The sequence below is a fragment of the Capricornis sumatraensis genome, chromosome 8, assembly GCF_032405125.1.
Source record: "Capricornis sumatraensis isolate serow.1 chromosome 8, serow.2, whole genome shotgun sequence".
Classification (NCBI taxonomy): domain Eukaryota; kingdom Metazoa; phylum Chordata; class Mammalia; order Artiodactyla; family Bovidae; genus Capricornis; species Capricornis sumatraensis.
The window spans coordinates 30,200,357-30,216,821 of NC_091076.1; the positions used below are offsets into that span (position 1 = coordinate 30,200,357).

Below are 16,465 nucleotides of genomic sequence, written 5' to 3' on the forward strand. Positions count from 1 at the left end.
GTCATCAATGCAAAATAAACTCTTGGTTTTAAGCTGATTTTTTTCTTAATTTTCCCTTTTTAGATGAACTAATAAAAATAAAACATCCTAATAATTAAGGTTTCAATTCATCTAGACTTTGCTTAAAATGCAAGGGTTTGTGATCATGGCCAGAGTGGCTAGAGCCGAGTGAAGAATTTGGGAGGCCCTCATGCCTTTTTTTTCTGTGTTAGACAGGACTATGAAGAGCTAGAAAAGCAGCTGAAACAAGTCTTTAAGGAGCGAAGCACCATCCTCCGTCAGCTGACAAAGACATCAAGAGAACTTGATGGAATTAAAATCAACCTTCAGGTGAGATGAAAACTAATTTTCTCAGCAGCCAAGTATAGGGAATCACCTAGTTTGTCTCAGTGGAAGAGGCATGAAGACTTCCACAATTTTTTTTTTTTACCAGTTTTGAATATATTCCTGGGCTTGAACATGGGAGTTATTATTTATTATTATATGAGCTTTGAAAAGAAATGTCATTTGAAATGCAGTCTAAGAATCTGGGGTTTGCAAATTCAGGAATGAGAAATCTGTGTGCTTGGCAAAGCCATCAATTTCTCACAGCTTCTAAGATCAACTTGACCCCTGGGTTTTTTATATTACAAAATGATGAAAAGCAATTATGGCCAAGACTTAAATGAATATACAAATGATCTCTAGGAGAGAACTTTAAATTCCACAAAAGATAGTTCTGAAAATTCTTTGATAAACCTCATTACTACAGTGGGTAAATCCTCACAAAGGAAAGTGTCATCTGTGAAAATGTATTAACATTCAGTGAAATCTCAAGTAAAAACCAAACACAATACCTATACTTGAAAAGTTTCTGAAATATCTGAGAATATATTTTAATATTTTCCTTTAACATTGTAGTTATTGAATATACAGTGTACCCCAAAAGCTTTGCATGTGTTATAGAATTTAATTCTCATAATATACCAGTGAGAATAGGCATCATAAATGTGATTTTTCTTGTTATACATGAGGAATCATCCTTGAATGTCACAAAGGAAGCCAGAATTTAAATACAAGCAACCTGACTCAAAGCAGGTCTGTTAGTTATTGCCCAGAAGCACGTTTCTGAACCTTGCATAATCACCATTGTTCTTAGCTTTCTAGTCCTGTGACAGCGACAATGGTATCTAACCACTGCAGTTGCAGTTTATTGAATGTGGTCTCTTGTGTTAGGTACTCTTTCTTCATTTTTTAAAATTAATTTTCACATGATAATTTTGCTATGATTGTTATTAGTCTCATTTTGTAGGTAAGAAAACAGAGTTAGAAAAGGGCTCGGAAACTAAGAGCACGAGGACAGTTGGGAGACAGATCTGCTATTTTGAAGCCAACACCCAAGCTCACATTCCAGAAGCTGTATTATGTCTTGAGTACATGAAGATAGAAAAATCACTTAGACTCCAATAGGACACAGTGACAGATAGTATGATGGTAACAGTGCTGGAATGACAGTTCTATGGTGGAAGTATACACGGAGCATCAGGGATGTACTTATAGGATAAAAATGACTGTGTATTGATTGCCATAGGAAGCTGATGCCAGAACTGTACCTTTTCATTAAGTGGAAATTCAAAAATTTTACGAGACAACAGAGAATATTTGACACTTGCACCTTCTTAGAGGAATAGAACATCTGGCGCTGAGAATTTTCCAAGCATGTTGTGAAAGAAATGCCATAAGCGGTCAATCTTTACAATATTTCCAGGGTTCTCAGTCTCTCTGGACCTGTAGCCTGTCAAGACATCTAATCACAGTCTAGGAAATTATTTGAAAGAAATGTATAATTTTGTGTAGAGTAACCTTTTTAAAAGAGTAACAAGTCAATCCCTAAATGTACTTGAAATTCTTAATTTTTCAAAATTTTGTGCCAGTCATTGTACAAGGTGAATTTTTAAATTTTTTCTTGTTAAATCTCCTAAACAATATCGTCACAAAATTATGATAACATTTTTATAATTTTGAAATGAGGAAACAAGATTCAAATAGGTCAAGGAAATTTCCCAAAGGGATACATCTAATAAATGAGTAAATATTGCTAATTGTACATATTTTATTTTCCAGTAGGGCTTCATAAAGATATGATCTTTGTAAGTCTTGTTCATCTCTGTAACCATAACACCTGAATGGCTTAGTAATACTGATCAATCAATAAACATTGTATTGATTAATTATTAGTTATATCAATCTTTAGTATCCTCAAAGTCATCAAAATTATTTTCCAAGATGTGCATCTCATTTCTCTGCCATTGCTGGGGAAATAATAATTTATTAAGTGCTGTCCTGCTCTTTAATTGCATACACTTTGCAGACCCCCATCTGTCTACCTACTCTTTTCACCTTTATATTTCTTTATCTCATACTTTTATATTTTTTCAATTTCTTGAAGAAAAGATGGTGACTTTTTAATTTTGATTTCCTTTACAATGCCGGAGTATAGCAGAGAGCCAAATGAATAAGCATATTTATGCAAAGTTATGTCACACATCTATTATCCCCTTTGAGTTTTCCAATAACTGTCTACTGTTATTGTTCAGTCGTTAAGTTGTGTCTGAGTCTTTAAACCACATGGACTGCAGCTTGCCAGGCCCCCCTATCCTCCACTGTCCTCCGTGGCTTTTCTAAATTTTGTGTGTAATAGTTGTTCAGCCGTGTCCAAATCTCTGCAACTCCATGGACTATAGCCCACCAGGCTCCTCTGTCTATGGAATTCTGCAGACAAGAATGCTTGAGTATGTTGCCATTTCCTTCTCCAGGAGACCTTCCTGACTCAGGGATCAAACCCGGGTCTCCCTTAATTGCAGACAGATTCTTTACTATTAGAGTTACCCGGGAAGCCCTAAATTTGAAATCCCACAGTTTATCTAAATGTTAGTTCGGTTCGGTTCAGTCTCTCAGTGGTGTCCAACTTTTTGCGACCCCGTGGACTGCAGCACTCCAGGCCTTCCTGTCCATCACCAACTCCCGGGGTTTACTCAGACTCATGTCCATTGAGTCAGTGATGCCATCCAACCATCTCATCCTCTGTTGTCCCCTTCTCCTCCCGCCTTCAATCTTTCCCAGCATCAGAGTCTTTTCCAGTGAGTCAGCTCTTCACATCAGGTGGCCAAAGTATTGGAGTTTCAGCTTCAACATCAGTCTTTCCAATGAATATTCAGGACTGTTTCCTTGAAGATTGACTGGTTTGCTCTCTTTGCAGTCCAAGGGAGTCTCTCCAACACCACAGAGTCTTCTCCAACACCACAGTTCAAAAGCATCAATTCTTTGGTGCTCAGCTTTCTTTATAGTCCAAATCTCACATCCATACATGACCACTGGAAAAACCGTAGCCTTGACTACATGGACCTTTGTTGGCAAAGTAGTGTCTCTGCTTCTTAATATGCTGTCTAGGTTGGTCACAACCTTCCTTCCAAGGAGCAAGTGTCTTTTAATTTCATGCCTGCAGTCACCATCTGCAGTGATTTTGGAGCCCAGAAAAATGAAGTCTGTTACTGTTTACTGTTTCCACTGTTTCTCCATCTGTTTGCCATGAAGTGGACCAGGTGCCATGATCTTAAGTATTCTGAATGCTGAGCTTTAAGCCAACTTTTTCAATCTCCTCTTCCACTTTCATCAAGAAGCTCTTTAATTCTTCTTCATTTTCTGCTGGAAGGGTAGTGCCATCTGAATATTTGAGGTTATTGATATTTCTCCTGGCAATCTTGATTCCAGCTTGTGCTTCATCCAGCCCAGCATTTCTCATGATGTACTCTGCATGTAAGTTAAATAAACAGGGTGACGAATACAGCCTTGATGTACTCCTTTCCTGATTTTGAACCAGTCTGTTGTTCCACGTCCTGTTCTAACTGTTGCTTCTTGACTTGAATATAGATTTCTAAGGAGGCAGGTCAGGTGGTCTGGTATTCCCATCTCTTGAAGAATTTTCCACAGTTGGTTGTGATTCACACTCAAAGGCTTTGGCATAGGCAATAAAGCATAAGTAGATGTTTTACACAAGAAAAAGATGTCCTTTTCATTATAGGGGACTGGAATGCAAAAGTAGGCAGTCAAGAAACACCTGGAGTAACAGGCAAATTTGGCCTTGGAATGCAAAATGAAGCAGGGCAAAGACTAATAGACTTTTGCCAAGAAAATGCACTGGTCAGAGCAAATTCCCATCTTGCAACAACACAAGAGAAGACTCTACACATGGACATCACCAGATGGTCAACACTGAAATCAGATTGATTATATTCTTTGCAGCCAAAGACGGAGAAGCTCTCTACAGTCAACAAAAACAAGACCAGGAGCTGACTGTGGCTCAGATCATGAACTCCTTATTGCCAAATTCACACTGAAATTGAAGAAAGTAGGGAAAACCACTAGACCGTTCAGGTATGACCTAAATCAAATCCCTTATGATAATACAGTGGAAGTGAGAAATAGATTTAAGGGCCTAAATCTGATAGACAGAGTGCCTAATGAACTATGGAATGAGGTTCATGACATTGTACAGGAGACAGGGATCAAGACCATCCCCATGGAAAAGAAATGCAAAAAAGAAAAATGGCTGTCTGGGGAGGCCTTACAAATAGCTGTGAAAAGAAGAGAAGTGAAAAGCAAAGGAGAAAAGGAAAGAGATAGGCATCTGAATGCTAGTTCCAAAGAATGGCAAGAAGAGAAAAGAAAGCCTTCTTCAGTGATCAATACAAAGAAATAGAGGAAAAGAACAGAATGGGAAAGACTAGAGATCTCTTCAAGAAAATTAGAGACACCAAGGGAACATTTCATGCAAAGATGGGCTCGATAAAGGACAGAAATTGTATGGACCTAACAGAAGCAGAAGATATTAAGAAGAGGTGGCAAGAATACACAGAAGAACTGTACAAAGAAAGATTTTCACGACCCGGATAATCACGATGGTGTGATTACCTAGAGACAGACATCCTGGAATGTGAAGTCAAGTGGGCCTTAGAAAGCATCACTATGAACAAAGCTAGTGGAGGTGATGGAATTCCAGTTGAGCTATTTCAAATCCTAAAAGATGATGCTGTGAAAGTGCTGCATTCAATATGCCAGCAAGTTTGGAAAACTCAGCAGTGGCCACAGGGCTGGAAAAGGTCAGTTTTCATTCCAATCCCAAAGAAAGGCAATGCCAAAGAATGCTCAAACTACTGCACAATTGCACGCATCTCACATGCTAGTAAAGTAATGCTCAGAATTCTCCAAGCCAGGCTCCAGCAATACGTGAACCGTGAACTTCCTGATGTTCAAGCTGGTTTTAGAAAAGGCAGAGGAACCAGAGATCAAATTGCCAACATCCACTGGATCATGGAAAAAGCAAGAGAGTTCCAGAAAAAACATCTATTTCTGCTTTATTGACTATGCCAAAGCCTTTGTGTGGATCACAATAAACTGTGGAAAATTCTTCAAGAGATGGGAATACCAGACCACCTGACCTGCCTCTTGAGAAATCTGTATGCAGGTCAGGAAGCAACAGTTAGAACTGGACATGGACCAACAGACTGGTTCCAAATAGGAAAAGGAGTATGTCAAGGCTGTATATTGTCACCCTGCTTATTTAACTTCTATGCAGAGTACATCATGCGAAGCGCTGGACTGGAAGAAACACAAGCTGGAATCAAGATTGTTGGGAGAAACATCAATAACCTCAGATATGCAGACGACACCACCCTTATGGCAGAAAGTGAAGAAGAACTAAAGAGCCTCCTGATGAAAGTGAAAGAGGAGAGTGAAAAAGTTGGCTTAATGCTTAACATTCAGAAAACGAAGATTATGGCATCCAGTCCCATCACTTCATGGGAAATAGATGGGGAAACAGTGGAAACAGTGTCAGACTTTATTTTTTGGGCTCCAGAATCACTGCAGATGGTGACTGCAGCCATGAAATTAAAAGACGCTTACTCCTTGGAAGAAAAGTTATGACCATTCTAAATAGCATATTCAAAAGCAGAGACATTACTTTGCCGACTAAGGTTAGTCTAGACAAGGCTATGGTTTTTCCAGTAGTCATGTATGGATGTGAGAGTTGGACTGTGAAGGAGGCTGAGTGCCGAAGAATTGATGCTTTTGAAGTGTGGTGTTGGAGAAGACTCTTGAGAGTCCCTTGGACTGCAAGGAGATCCATCCAGTCCATTCTGAAGGAGATCAGCCCTGGGATTTCTTTGGAAGGAATGATGCTACAGCTGAAACTTCAGTACTTTGGCCACCTCATGCGAAGAGTTGACTCGTTGGAAAAGACTCTGATGCTGGGAAGGTTTGGGAGCAGGAGAAGGGGACAACAGAGGATGAGATGGCTGGATGGCATCACTGACTCGATGGACGTGAATTTCAGTGAACTCCGGGAGATGGTGATGGACAGGGAGGCCTGGCGTGCTGTGATTCATGGGGTCACAAAGAGTCAGACACAACTGAGCGACTGAACTGAACTGAATTCCATAATTTATCACACAAGGAAGTTGAAAGGCAGATTTTGTGACCTGCCCCAGGTCATATGGATAGATGCACTTTGAAATGTAAATTAGGTGGTTAGTGATTTCCCCTCAACCCTTTTCTATCCTGTTTTCTTTATCAAGCTATTCTTTCCAAGGGCTTCACAGGTGGTGCTAGTGGTAAAGAAACCACCTGCCAGCACAGGTGATGTAAGAGATGTGGGGTCGATTTCCAATTCGATCCCTGAATTGGAAAGATCTCCTGCAGAATGAAATGGCATCTCACTCTAGCATTCTTGCATGGAGAATTCCATGGACAGGGGAGCCTGGCAGACTGCAGTCTATGAGGTCACAAAGAATTGGACATTGCTGAAGTGACTTAGCTTGAATACATGCACTCTTTGCCGATAAACAGCATCTTTTATTGGCTATTACCTAATAATGACCTCAATCATTTTAGGAAAGATTCTTTTGTGAAGTTCACTATACCACATGCCTATCAGAACACTTAACTTACTGTATGAAAATTGTTCCTAGCTTTAGGATGAAAAATTGGTGAAGGCAGACACCATGCCTTTGATGTTAAATAAATATTAAGTAAACAAAGTATTTGCCATTCTTGTTATTGTTAACGTTTTACTTGCCATAGCTGCTCTTCCTACAAACAATATTATTGTCTCTATTTCAGCTTTTAATATCAAGAAGGATCTCTTACTACGTTTAATAGTTTATTGGGTATAAATAAGAAAGTTCTTATGGAAGGCTTAACAAGACAGCTCACCTAATGAGAAAAGCTCAGTGGAGTTCTCTGTTTTGATTCACAGTCTGTCAATGCTAAATTTGCCAGAGTAAATGAACACTAATGAGTGAGGTGGTATTTTTTTCCTTAATACACTGTCTATACAGTATCATTACAATTTGAACTGGTCCTAGTTTTTTTTTTAATATGTATTCTAATGCATTACTTATAAATAATAGATAGACACGGCCAAATAGGTACATGCCCATTTGACTGCTTTGATTTTGAATGTATTATTATTTAGCTTATTTAAAGAGGCCTTTTATGTTTCCTTTTGTTTGTAGAAACTATGCCAAAACAAGTTTAACATGCCTGCAGAGAACATGGTAAAACTTCAAATGAAGCACAGATAATATATTATATATTCCATTATGGAGCTACCCTGGTGGCTCAGGTGGTAAAGAATCCACCTGCAATGCAGGAGATTGGAATTCAGTCCCTGGGTCAGGAAGAAACCCTGCACAAGGGAATGGAACCCACTCCAGTATTCTTGCCTAGAGAATCCCATAAACAAAGAGTCTGATGGGCTACAGTCCATGGTGTTGCAAAGAGTCGGACACAACTGAATGACTAAGCAAAAGTACAGACATATTCATTTAAAAAGACACCTAGATATTTGGAGAGTACTTTCTCTTTCACTGAACCTCTAAAGACTGAAGCTCAGTTCATTCCCTTTCACTCACTGTGTAGCACTTTCACTAGTTGGTGTCATAAACTGTGCGTCCTGAGAGCCAAGGGGACCAGCATAGCCTCATTTGCGCATTCTTATTTCAGGGCACACCTTGTGCCATAAACACAACAGTAAAGTCAGCTTCAATCTATCACCTGAATAAGACTTCCTTTCCCCAATTTTCTTATCAGAATTTGAAAAACGATGAGATATCTGCTAAAACTGATGTTCAGAAGCTTCTGGAAATAGGTCAGAAACAAAGGTAAGGCTGCGTTCTTTTATTTTCTCATATATATAGGGTGGCACTTGAGATTCTGTATTTCTAGTATGTTCCCTGGTGATGGGTGATGCTAATAGTGACTATGCCTATATGCAGATCTCAATTCAGCTATTAAGGATCTGGAGTACATTCCTCTATTATCTTATAAGATGGAGCCATAAGTCTGCCCATCAATATACAGATCCAACAGCTTTGACATGGTGGGCCATTTTTAATAGTATCACAACTTGATCCTGGTGATAATTGGGTTGGTAAGGAGTGGGGTAATTTTATTAATAGCATAGTAGAATTAGAACATTTTTATTAGTGTTACTTTGTTTATTTTTGAAGGAAGTGAAGTATGAGCTAGATTTATACCTAGTATTAAAAAAAAAAAAAAACTGTATGACTTGAAATTGCTTATCTAACAAACACACAAAAAAGCCAAGGTATTATAAGGTAAAAAAGAGCTAGCCTTTGTTATTTGTTATACATTTATTAGAGGCTCTACTGGTTTTATATATATACATACATTTTTTGTTTCAATACCACAATTATAGAGTAGTTATTATTGTCCCCATTCAATAAATGGGAAATTATTGCTCAAAATGCTTAAGCAAGTTGCTGAGAGTTGTATTAAATTGGAATTTGCTCTGCTGTATCTTACCTATAGTCATACCCTTTCAAGTTAGTTTACCTATCCAAAGCAGAAAGCAGTTTAAGAAGTTGACAGACACTACACTATGTACCCTCTTCTTACCATCTTGTATCTTCTCCACCGTCTCTGCCTCTTGACCCAGAAACCTCATGTCATTGAGGCAATGACGTGTTAAAAATATCAAATCGAGCATCTCATCTTGACTCTTCATTATTTCAATGAAATCTTTATTTCTTGAACATGAAATTCTCTCTAGAGTCCAATATTAAAAAGATCTCATGTAAAATATAGGTCTAGCATATTTTCAAAAGTATTTAATTTTAAACTATTTTACTGATTTGAAACAGTCCACCTTTTTAAAACGCATAAGCATTTGTGGTTCACTGAGTTAGTGGAGAATTATAAACCACATTTTCAATAGGAATAGCTAATTAAAATAGACCAAGTGTCATTGAAAGTTATTAGCTTTGCAGACTCTCCCACGTTTGGAAAAGATAATAAGCAAAAACATAAAAATAATCCATGTGCAACAGCAGTGAGGGGATTGCATTGACTGAAGAGGACAGAGTGAGTCAGGAAAGATTAGAAAATGAGGCTGTCACGTGTAGACGGGGGCCATTCTTGAAAGTTGGCTGAAAGTGGACTTCAACAGAAGGCTCATTTAGGTAGCTCTGAAAAAGGATGATATAATTTAAAATGCATTTTAGGGGAATTATTCTGACAACATCATTCAAGGCAGAAAGAAAGAGACATAGACCAGGTTGAGAAAAGGAGGCCTAGAGAAGAGGACAGAGCGATCTCATCAGTGAGCACCATGGAGGGAAAGCAACAGCATCAGTGTTTCTTATTGCACAAGACACACAGATGAAGAGACAGGCTTATGCATGATATGGAAAAGGAAAAACGGATTCCTTTAGTTTACTGCTATTTTCTTAAGTTATCTAAGGCTGTTTCTACATGACACTCAAAATATCCATGTAAACAAGGAAAAATGTGACTAGAGTTGTGAAGAATTTCAGGTCATCATCTGTATATTTGGCATGGTATATGAATGGCAGATGATGGACCAAGTCTTTAAATGAATGGATTAAATGGAGCAAATATTTTGGAATTATGCTTTTCAAGTTTCACCCAAAATTATAAAATTTGCTTAAAATGTATAACTTATGTAATGCACAAAGTCAGAATGGAAAATTCAAATAAATCATCTACCAATAGGTGATTTCTCAAAAGTATAATGCATTTGATATGTTTTTTTTCTGTTTCGTTAGAGATATATAAAAATTATGATTATCTGAATGTGAAAGAGGCTATGTATCTCATTTACAAAATAAGAGAGATTGATAAATAGAAGAGAAAAACCTTCTCAGACTATAAATAGTATTAACTGATTGCAAATTTAGAAGTATTATCAGAGCTGGAAAGATTATAATGTATTGCAGATGCCATCTAGGTATATACCCGATTCAGTAATTCTTTGTCCTCTGGGATTACCACCTGGCCCTTCCCTAGAGAAGTGGTCTCTAGACTTCTTTTTATCTGACTCTGATATCACTGGATACAGTTAATTAGCTCAAGGTGGCCACCAAAAAAAAAAAAAAAAAACTGAATTGATTAGATTTTCCCTCTTGGAATTGTGTGCCAAGAAGCAACTAATGAAATCTCTGTTTAGCTGTACTAGATTATAAGTAAGTAAATTCAGAGGATATGAGGTGGCCATAAATAACCAGGTAGAGCAGCATGTCTTTCCGCCAAGAGGTACAGAAAAAGGAATGTGTGTGGGTGTGCACACATGCACACGGAATTTTACATGAGAGAGAGAAAGTTGCACTGACTTTTGATTTTTATATTTACAGAAATATTTAGACAGCCTAGGCAATATTCATAAAAGGATCCTCAAGTTGATGGAGAGACTTTTAAGCCATACCACGTGAGGAGTGAGAGTATGCAACCACAAAATAGAGACCCTGAGGGATAGAAGAGCACTCTGAAGTTTGGAGAAGGAAATGGCAACCCACTCCAGTATTCTTGCCTAGAGAATCCCATGGACAGAGGAGCCTGGTGGGCTACCATCCATAGGGTCGCACAGAGTCAGACACAACTGAAGCCACTTAGCATGCATGCTGTCTTGAAAATAAAAAGGAATTATATATTTTACGCTCTAGAATGGTTGCTGGATAGAGATTCTGAGAAAGCAGTTTTGGACTCTGTGTACTAATGGATTTCACTATATTGAGTTCTCTGAAAAGGAAAGGAATGCCTGGGATAGCAGCAAGATTTCTTTCTGTGATGTTACTGCAATATAGGCTGGTAACAATTCAAAAAAAAAAAACCTTCCTGTAGGGTGAGGCATTTTTATGTTTATAATTGGAAATGGAAGATGTGTGAAAGAGCTGCTTTTAAAAATTCCTTGTAACCATGCAATTCTATGCTAAAATATACTCAGCATCGGAGAAGCCTGTCACAGTTCTTTAGAATGTAAGCTTCAGTTCAGTGCCAAATAGGGACATAGAGGAGCTCTATCCTGTGCAAATCACACTTGGTGGACTGGGATGGTCCTTGAGCAAGTCAGCAAGAATTTTCTCATTGGAGTAAAACTCACCAAGTTTGGGGGTTTGGGGCCACCTAAAGCATGAGAGCAGTGAGAATGTGCAGCAATGAGTTTGAAAAACCTAAGAGGAGATGGAGATATTCAAATGTTTCAAAAGGACTGCTTTGCCATTCTGGTGGATAGCTTTCCTTGCTGTGAAAATGTGCAGAATTCTCTGTTTCTCCAGTTTTTGTCAACAGCTTTTGAATTTACTTTTTTTTTCTTACTCCCCATTGCCTATAGATGTCAGTATGTGGGTATTTTTGAATATATATGTATATATATTGGATTTTATAAAATTTATATTTTATAATTTAAAACATGTATCACTTTAAAATAAAAATGAAAATTTTAAAATCCAGAAGTAATGAATAATTATTATAAGATTTTAATATAAAAGTTTTTAGTTAGAAATATAGTAGTCCTAGGGCTTCCCTGATAGCTCAGCTGGTAAAAAAATATGCCTGCAATGCAGGAGATCATGGTTCAATTTCTGGGTCAGGAAGATCCCCTGGAGAAGGGATAGGCTACCCACTCCAGTATTCTTGGGCTTCCTTGGTGGCTCAGATGGTAAAGAATCCTCCTACAAAGGCAGAGACCTGGGTTTGATCCCTGGGTTGAGAAGATTCCCTGGAGGGGGATATGACAACCCACTCCAAGTTCTCACCTGGAGAATCCCCATGGACAGAGGAGTCTGGCCGCCTAACAGTCCATGGGGTCACAAAGAGTCAGACACGACTGAGCAACTAAGCACACAGCACATGATAGTGCTGTTGTATTTTTATTCAATACTTGTTGAATCTTTGGAATAGAACGTGGATCCTTCTGTCCTTCTTTTTCTCTCTGTCTCTCTCCCTCAATAGAGGTATTATAATGACTCTCTAGAATTTGAGCACACATGGTCCAGAACACAGTTCCACCTCCTCTTTATGTATCAGTTTTCCATTTTCAATAAGATACTACAATTTGATGAGAAGTTTATTGACTGCCTGGTGTACTATAAGCCTACAATATAGGTAGACATTCATATTATATTATGTCACAAGTGTTCTTTGTGAAAAATATAAGAAGCAGTCATGGAAATGCAGATTTTAAGTGTCCGTGTGTGGCACTTTTGGGGCTTGCCAGGTTGTGCCTAATGGTAAAGAACCCGCCTGCTAATGCAGGAAACTTAAGAGATGAGGGTTCAATCCTTGGGTCGGGAAGACCCCCTGGAGAAGAAAATGGCAACCCACTTCAGTATTCTCGCCTGGAGAATCCCATGGGCAGAGGAGCCTGGCGAGCTACAGTCCATAGGGTCGCAAAGAGTCAGACACGACTGAAGCGACTTAGCACAGTCAGGACATGTGACACTTCATTCTAATAAACAGTTTTAGTAAATGAAACCTATTTGAGGCTTTAATGGAAACAGATTTAAAATCAACTTTAAACGAAAGCATATTGAAGTTTTACCCTATCACGCATAAATCATCTAAGAACCAAAGTGACTGTAATTATTTTATAACTTGTTCCTATTATGTTTTACTTTGATGACATCCAGATTGATTCCAACAATCGTATAGACTTTCATGGATAGTCCTAAAACTGAAAGAGTGACCTAGGAGTTTCTAGATAAGAAAACTGGAGGCGTCATGAAGTTCTGAGTGAAAGAGCAGCTTGCAGTTGTGCAGGATGTGCTAGTCAAAGAATGAACACAGGGACCTCTAGTGGTACCAGTGGTTATGACGATAATCTCATGTGTATTAAGTGATTATTTCCCAAGCATTTTGCATGGCTTATTGTCTTCTAAACCTCCCCTACAAATCTATGAGGCAGTTCTGTCATTGTGCCCATTTTATAGACGGATAAAAATGAGTCTCAGAGTATAGTCTCCTATTCCATAGTCTCCCTGTTGTGGTTACACACCAAGAAAATATTTTTGTTCCAGAAGTTATCTTTTGGCACTAGCCTGGGAATTTTAGTTTGTACGCTAGGTTTTCATTTGGTCGTTGCTGCTGCTTTGAAGGAGTTTAGTCCTCTAGCCATGCTTAACACACTACCACACTTGACACACACACTTCACTCATATGCTGTTATCTGCTGTCTGGAGTGATAGCTTAGATGATCAAAAGAAGGCAAAGAAAGATAATAAAATCTGTCATAATTGAGAAAATCCTAAACCTTTGAAGGAAATGCATATTTATGAAATATTTAATTTTTAATGTGAGACAGGGTCCGTACGTCCTAGTGAGCTTGAGACACAATGTGTATATGTGTGCAGACGTGTTTATTATCCCCAATAAATGAGCTTTCACATTTAAAATAAGTCTTTTTTTCTCTTTGTTTTTACAAAAAGTCTCAGACCTTACACAAGATGTCTAAAACATAATGCTTTAGAATTAGTCAGTTGGGTTTTCCAAGGGAATGATGATTTTATCCTATCAGCAAGTCTATGATAACTTTTTTTTTTTCTGAACAGCAAGTTCACACTCTAGCATGCTGTCACTAAAATTAGCTTTCCAACTCTTAATTATTTTATTGATATGATTTGACACATTATGCAGCTCTCACAGTGGGATTCTTATGAGACACAATAGCAAGGCAATTTCTCTTAAATACAGCTTGCTTTTTGAGCTTCCATGGGAGACAGTACTCTTTACCAGAATCCTGAGATGCTTCTTGTATATTTAACTGTGTCTGTATACATTCTAGTTATGTTTCCTAAGTGTATATGTGCAGTGAAATCTTATTTCATAGTGTACAGAGTTATATTATGTCTCTCTTTTCTTCTCTGTTTTGTCCTAAACAAGAGAACAAATGAAGGCTCTCCAGGAGGCCCTGGAAAGTCAGCTTAAGGAGACAGCTGACAAAGCAGAAAAACAACAGGCTACTGTAAGTGTTTCTTTTTTGTGTCCTTTGCTTTGGAGCTGAAGAGTTGTTCATTTATTTTTTCCCCCCAAATCACTATTGAACAAACACACCACTAACAAATAAAAATGAAAATACAATAAATAAAACACCATCACCAAGATTATAAAACATGCTTCATCAGCATTCATTCCAAAACTAATATGTATTTGCTTCTTAGGGGTCTACTAATCCCCAATCCTCATTTGTGAATGAGAAACTGAGGCCAAGAGTGCTGGTGTCAGGCCCCATATCAGCAGCCCTTGAATTTTGGGATGTGACCTTGAACTAAGTTAAGCTATACAGAACCCTAAGCCATACCCTACAACCACTGAATAGATGTCTCTCAAGGGTGGGGTTACATTATCTGCCTATTTAATCATCTCCACAGGTGATCCTGATACACCCCAAGGTTTAAGAATCAATCTTCTCTCCAGATTTTCTCTCTCAAAATGATGTTCACTTGACCTTCATATTTCAATTTTTATAACTAATATTCCCCATAAGCTGGAGGGAGAGTGGTCTGTATAGTCGTGCTGAAAACTAGATTTCTACCTGTTCCCCCTTTATGTACAATTTATGGGTATTGAAGCTTTTGTTTTATTTGAGGACCTGAGTCTTTTTTAAAGTATAGTCTATTAATTAAAATTTTAATGTATAGTAAGACCAACAGAAGGGCTTCCCTGGTGGCTCAGTAGTAAAGAATCCACCTACAATATAGAAGCCACAGGAGGCACAGGTTCTATCCTTGGGTCAAGAAGATCCCCTGGAAGAGGGCATGGCAGTTCACTCCAGTATTCTTGCCTGGAGAGTCCCATGAACAGAGGAGCCTGGTGGCCTACAGTACATGAGGTTGTGAAGAGGTGGACACGACTAAAGCAACTCAGCATGAGCACACAAGAGCAAAAGATCAGGAAGTGACTACATTTGGAAAGATCGTTATTTCCCACAGTTACCAAGAAGGGTGACATGCCACATGACCAGGGATCATGCAGGGAAGCCCCAGGTCAGTCCCAGGGCAAATGAAGGTGGGGAAACTGTGGACAAGAGCCTCTGTTGTGGTTTCCATGGGAAGGAAAGGGTTAAGCGAGGTAAGCTGGTCTAGGATTGGCCAGTTTGAATGATTTCAGCAGGCTCTGGGACATAGAGCCTGTTTGTCAGGTTGATTACCTGGGACCCCAGCCCCTTTGAGAACTGGCAGAAACGCCTGCCTTTCTTTTGCAAGGCTTCCTTGAATAATCTGAATTAGAGTATAGAATTTTGCCTCTGAAACTTAGCCCTGTCTGTCATCTGGAGTAACTGCTTCCTGGAGACAGTCTTTGTAATAATGACTTGATTTTCCTAGGTGCAGATTTATTTCCTGTTAATAAATTCATTGTTATCTGTCCAGCCCACCAGTAAAGATGAGCACTTTTATTCTTCTCTGCTATGCCATGGCAGCACTCACTGCTAACCTAAACCTACAGTTCACCCTCGTGTCTAGCTCTTTGGACATATGTGTGTGCTAAGTCACTTCAGTCATGTCTGACTCTGTGCAACTCTATGGACTGACTGTAGCCCGCCAGGCTCCTCTGTCCACGGGATTTCCCAGACAAGAATACTGGAGTGGGTTGCCATGCCCTCCTCCAGGGGATCTTCCCAAGTCAGGGATTGAACCTGCGTCTCTTAATGTCTTCTGCATTGGCAGGCAGATTCTTCTGCCCTGGTGCCACCTGGGAAGCCCTTCTTTGGACACACATGTCACATGAAAGAGCAGACACATTTTTAGCACCACCGTGTCAATTCCTCCCCTCAAAATCTGACCCCCGTGTACTGAGTGACCCTAATTGCAATCCCATTTCTGCCTTAACATATTTAATCTCAATTTGTGCATAGCCCAGTCATAAATAATGGCATTTAGACCAGAATAGAAGTTTCCACACATACTATTTTCTCAGATTCTCACAATAGAATGGCACACTATTATTTTTTTATATATTTTTTTACTGAAAGGGAATAACTGTTGCTTGTATTTACACAGTTAATATTTGGAGAAGCCAAGGCATGAACCTGTATTTACTCTAATATGTTACACAAATTGTGTCTAACATCCCCAAAAAATAAAGCTATAATTTTTGAAGGAGCTCAGCAAAA

General features: G+C 38.7%; 1 protein-coding gene across 1 annotated transcript in view; it reads left to right on the plus strand.

Moving 5' to 3' along the window:
* Positions 1-216: 216 nt before the first annotated feature.
* Positions 217-16,465, plus strand: part of LUZP2 (leucine zipper protein 2) — a 299,588-nt gene continuing 283,339 nt past the window's right edge. The window contains exons 1-3 of the mRNA XM_068978588.1: positions 217-330; positions 8,131-8,201; positions 14,236-14,317. Coding sequence (XP_068834689.1) covers positions 14,243-14,317 — 75 coding nt within the window. The 5' untranslated portion in view covers positions 217-330; positions 8,131-8,201; positions 14,236-14,242. The remainder of the gene's footprint in view (positions 331-8,130; positions 8,202-14,235; positions 14,318-16,465) is intronic.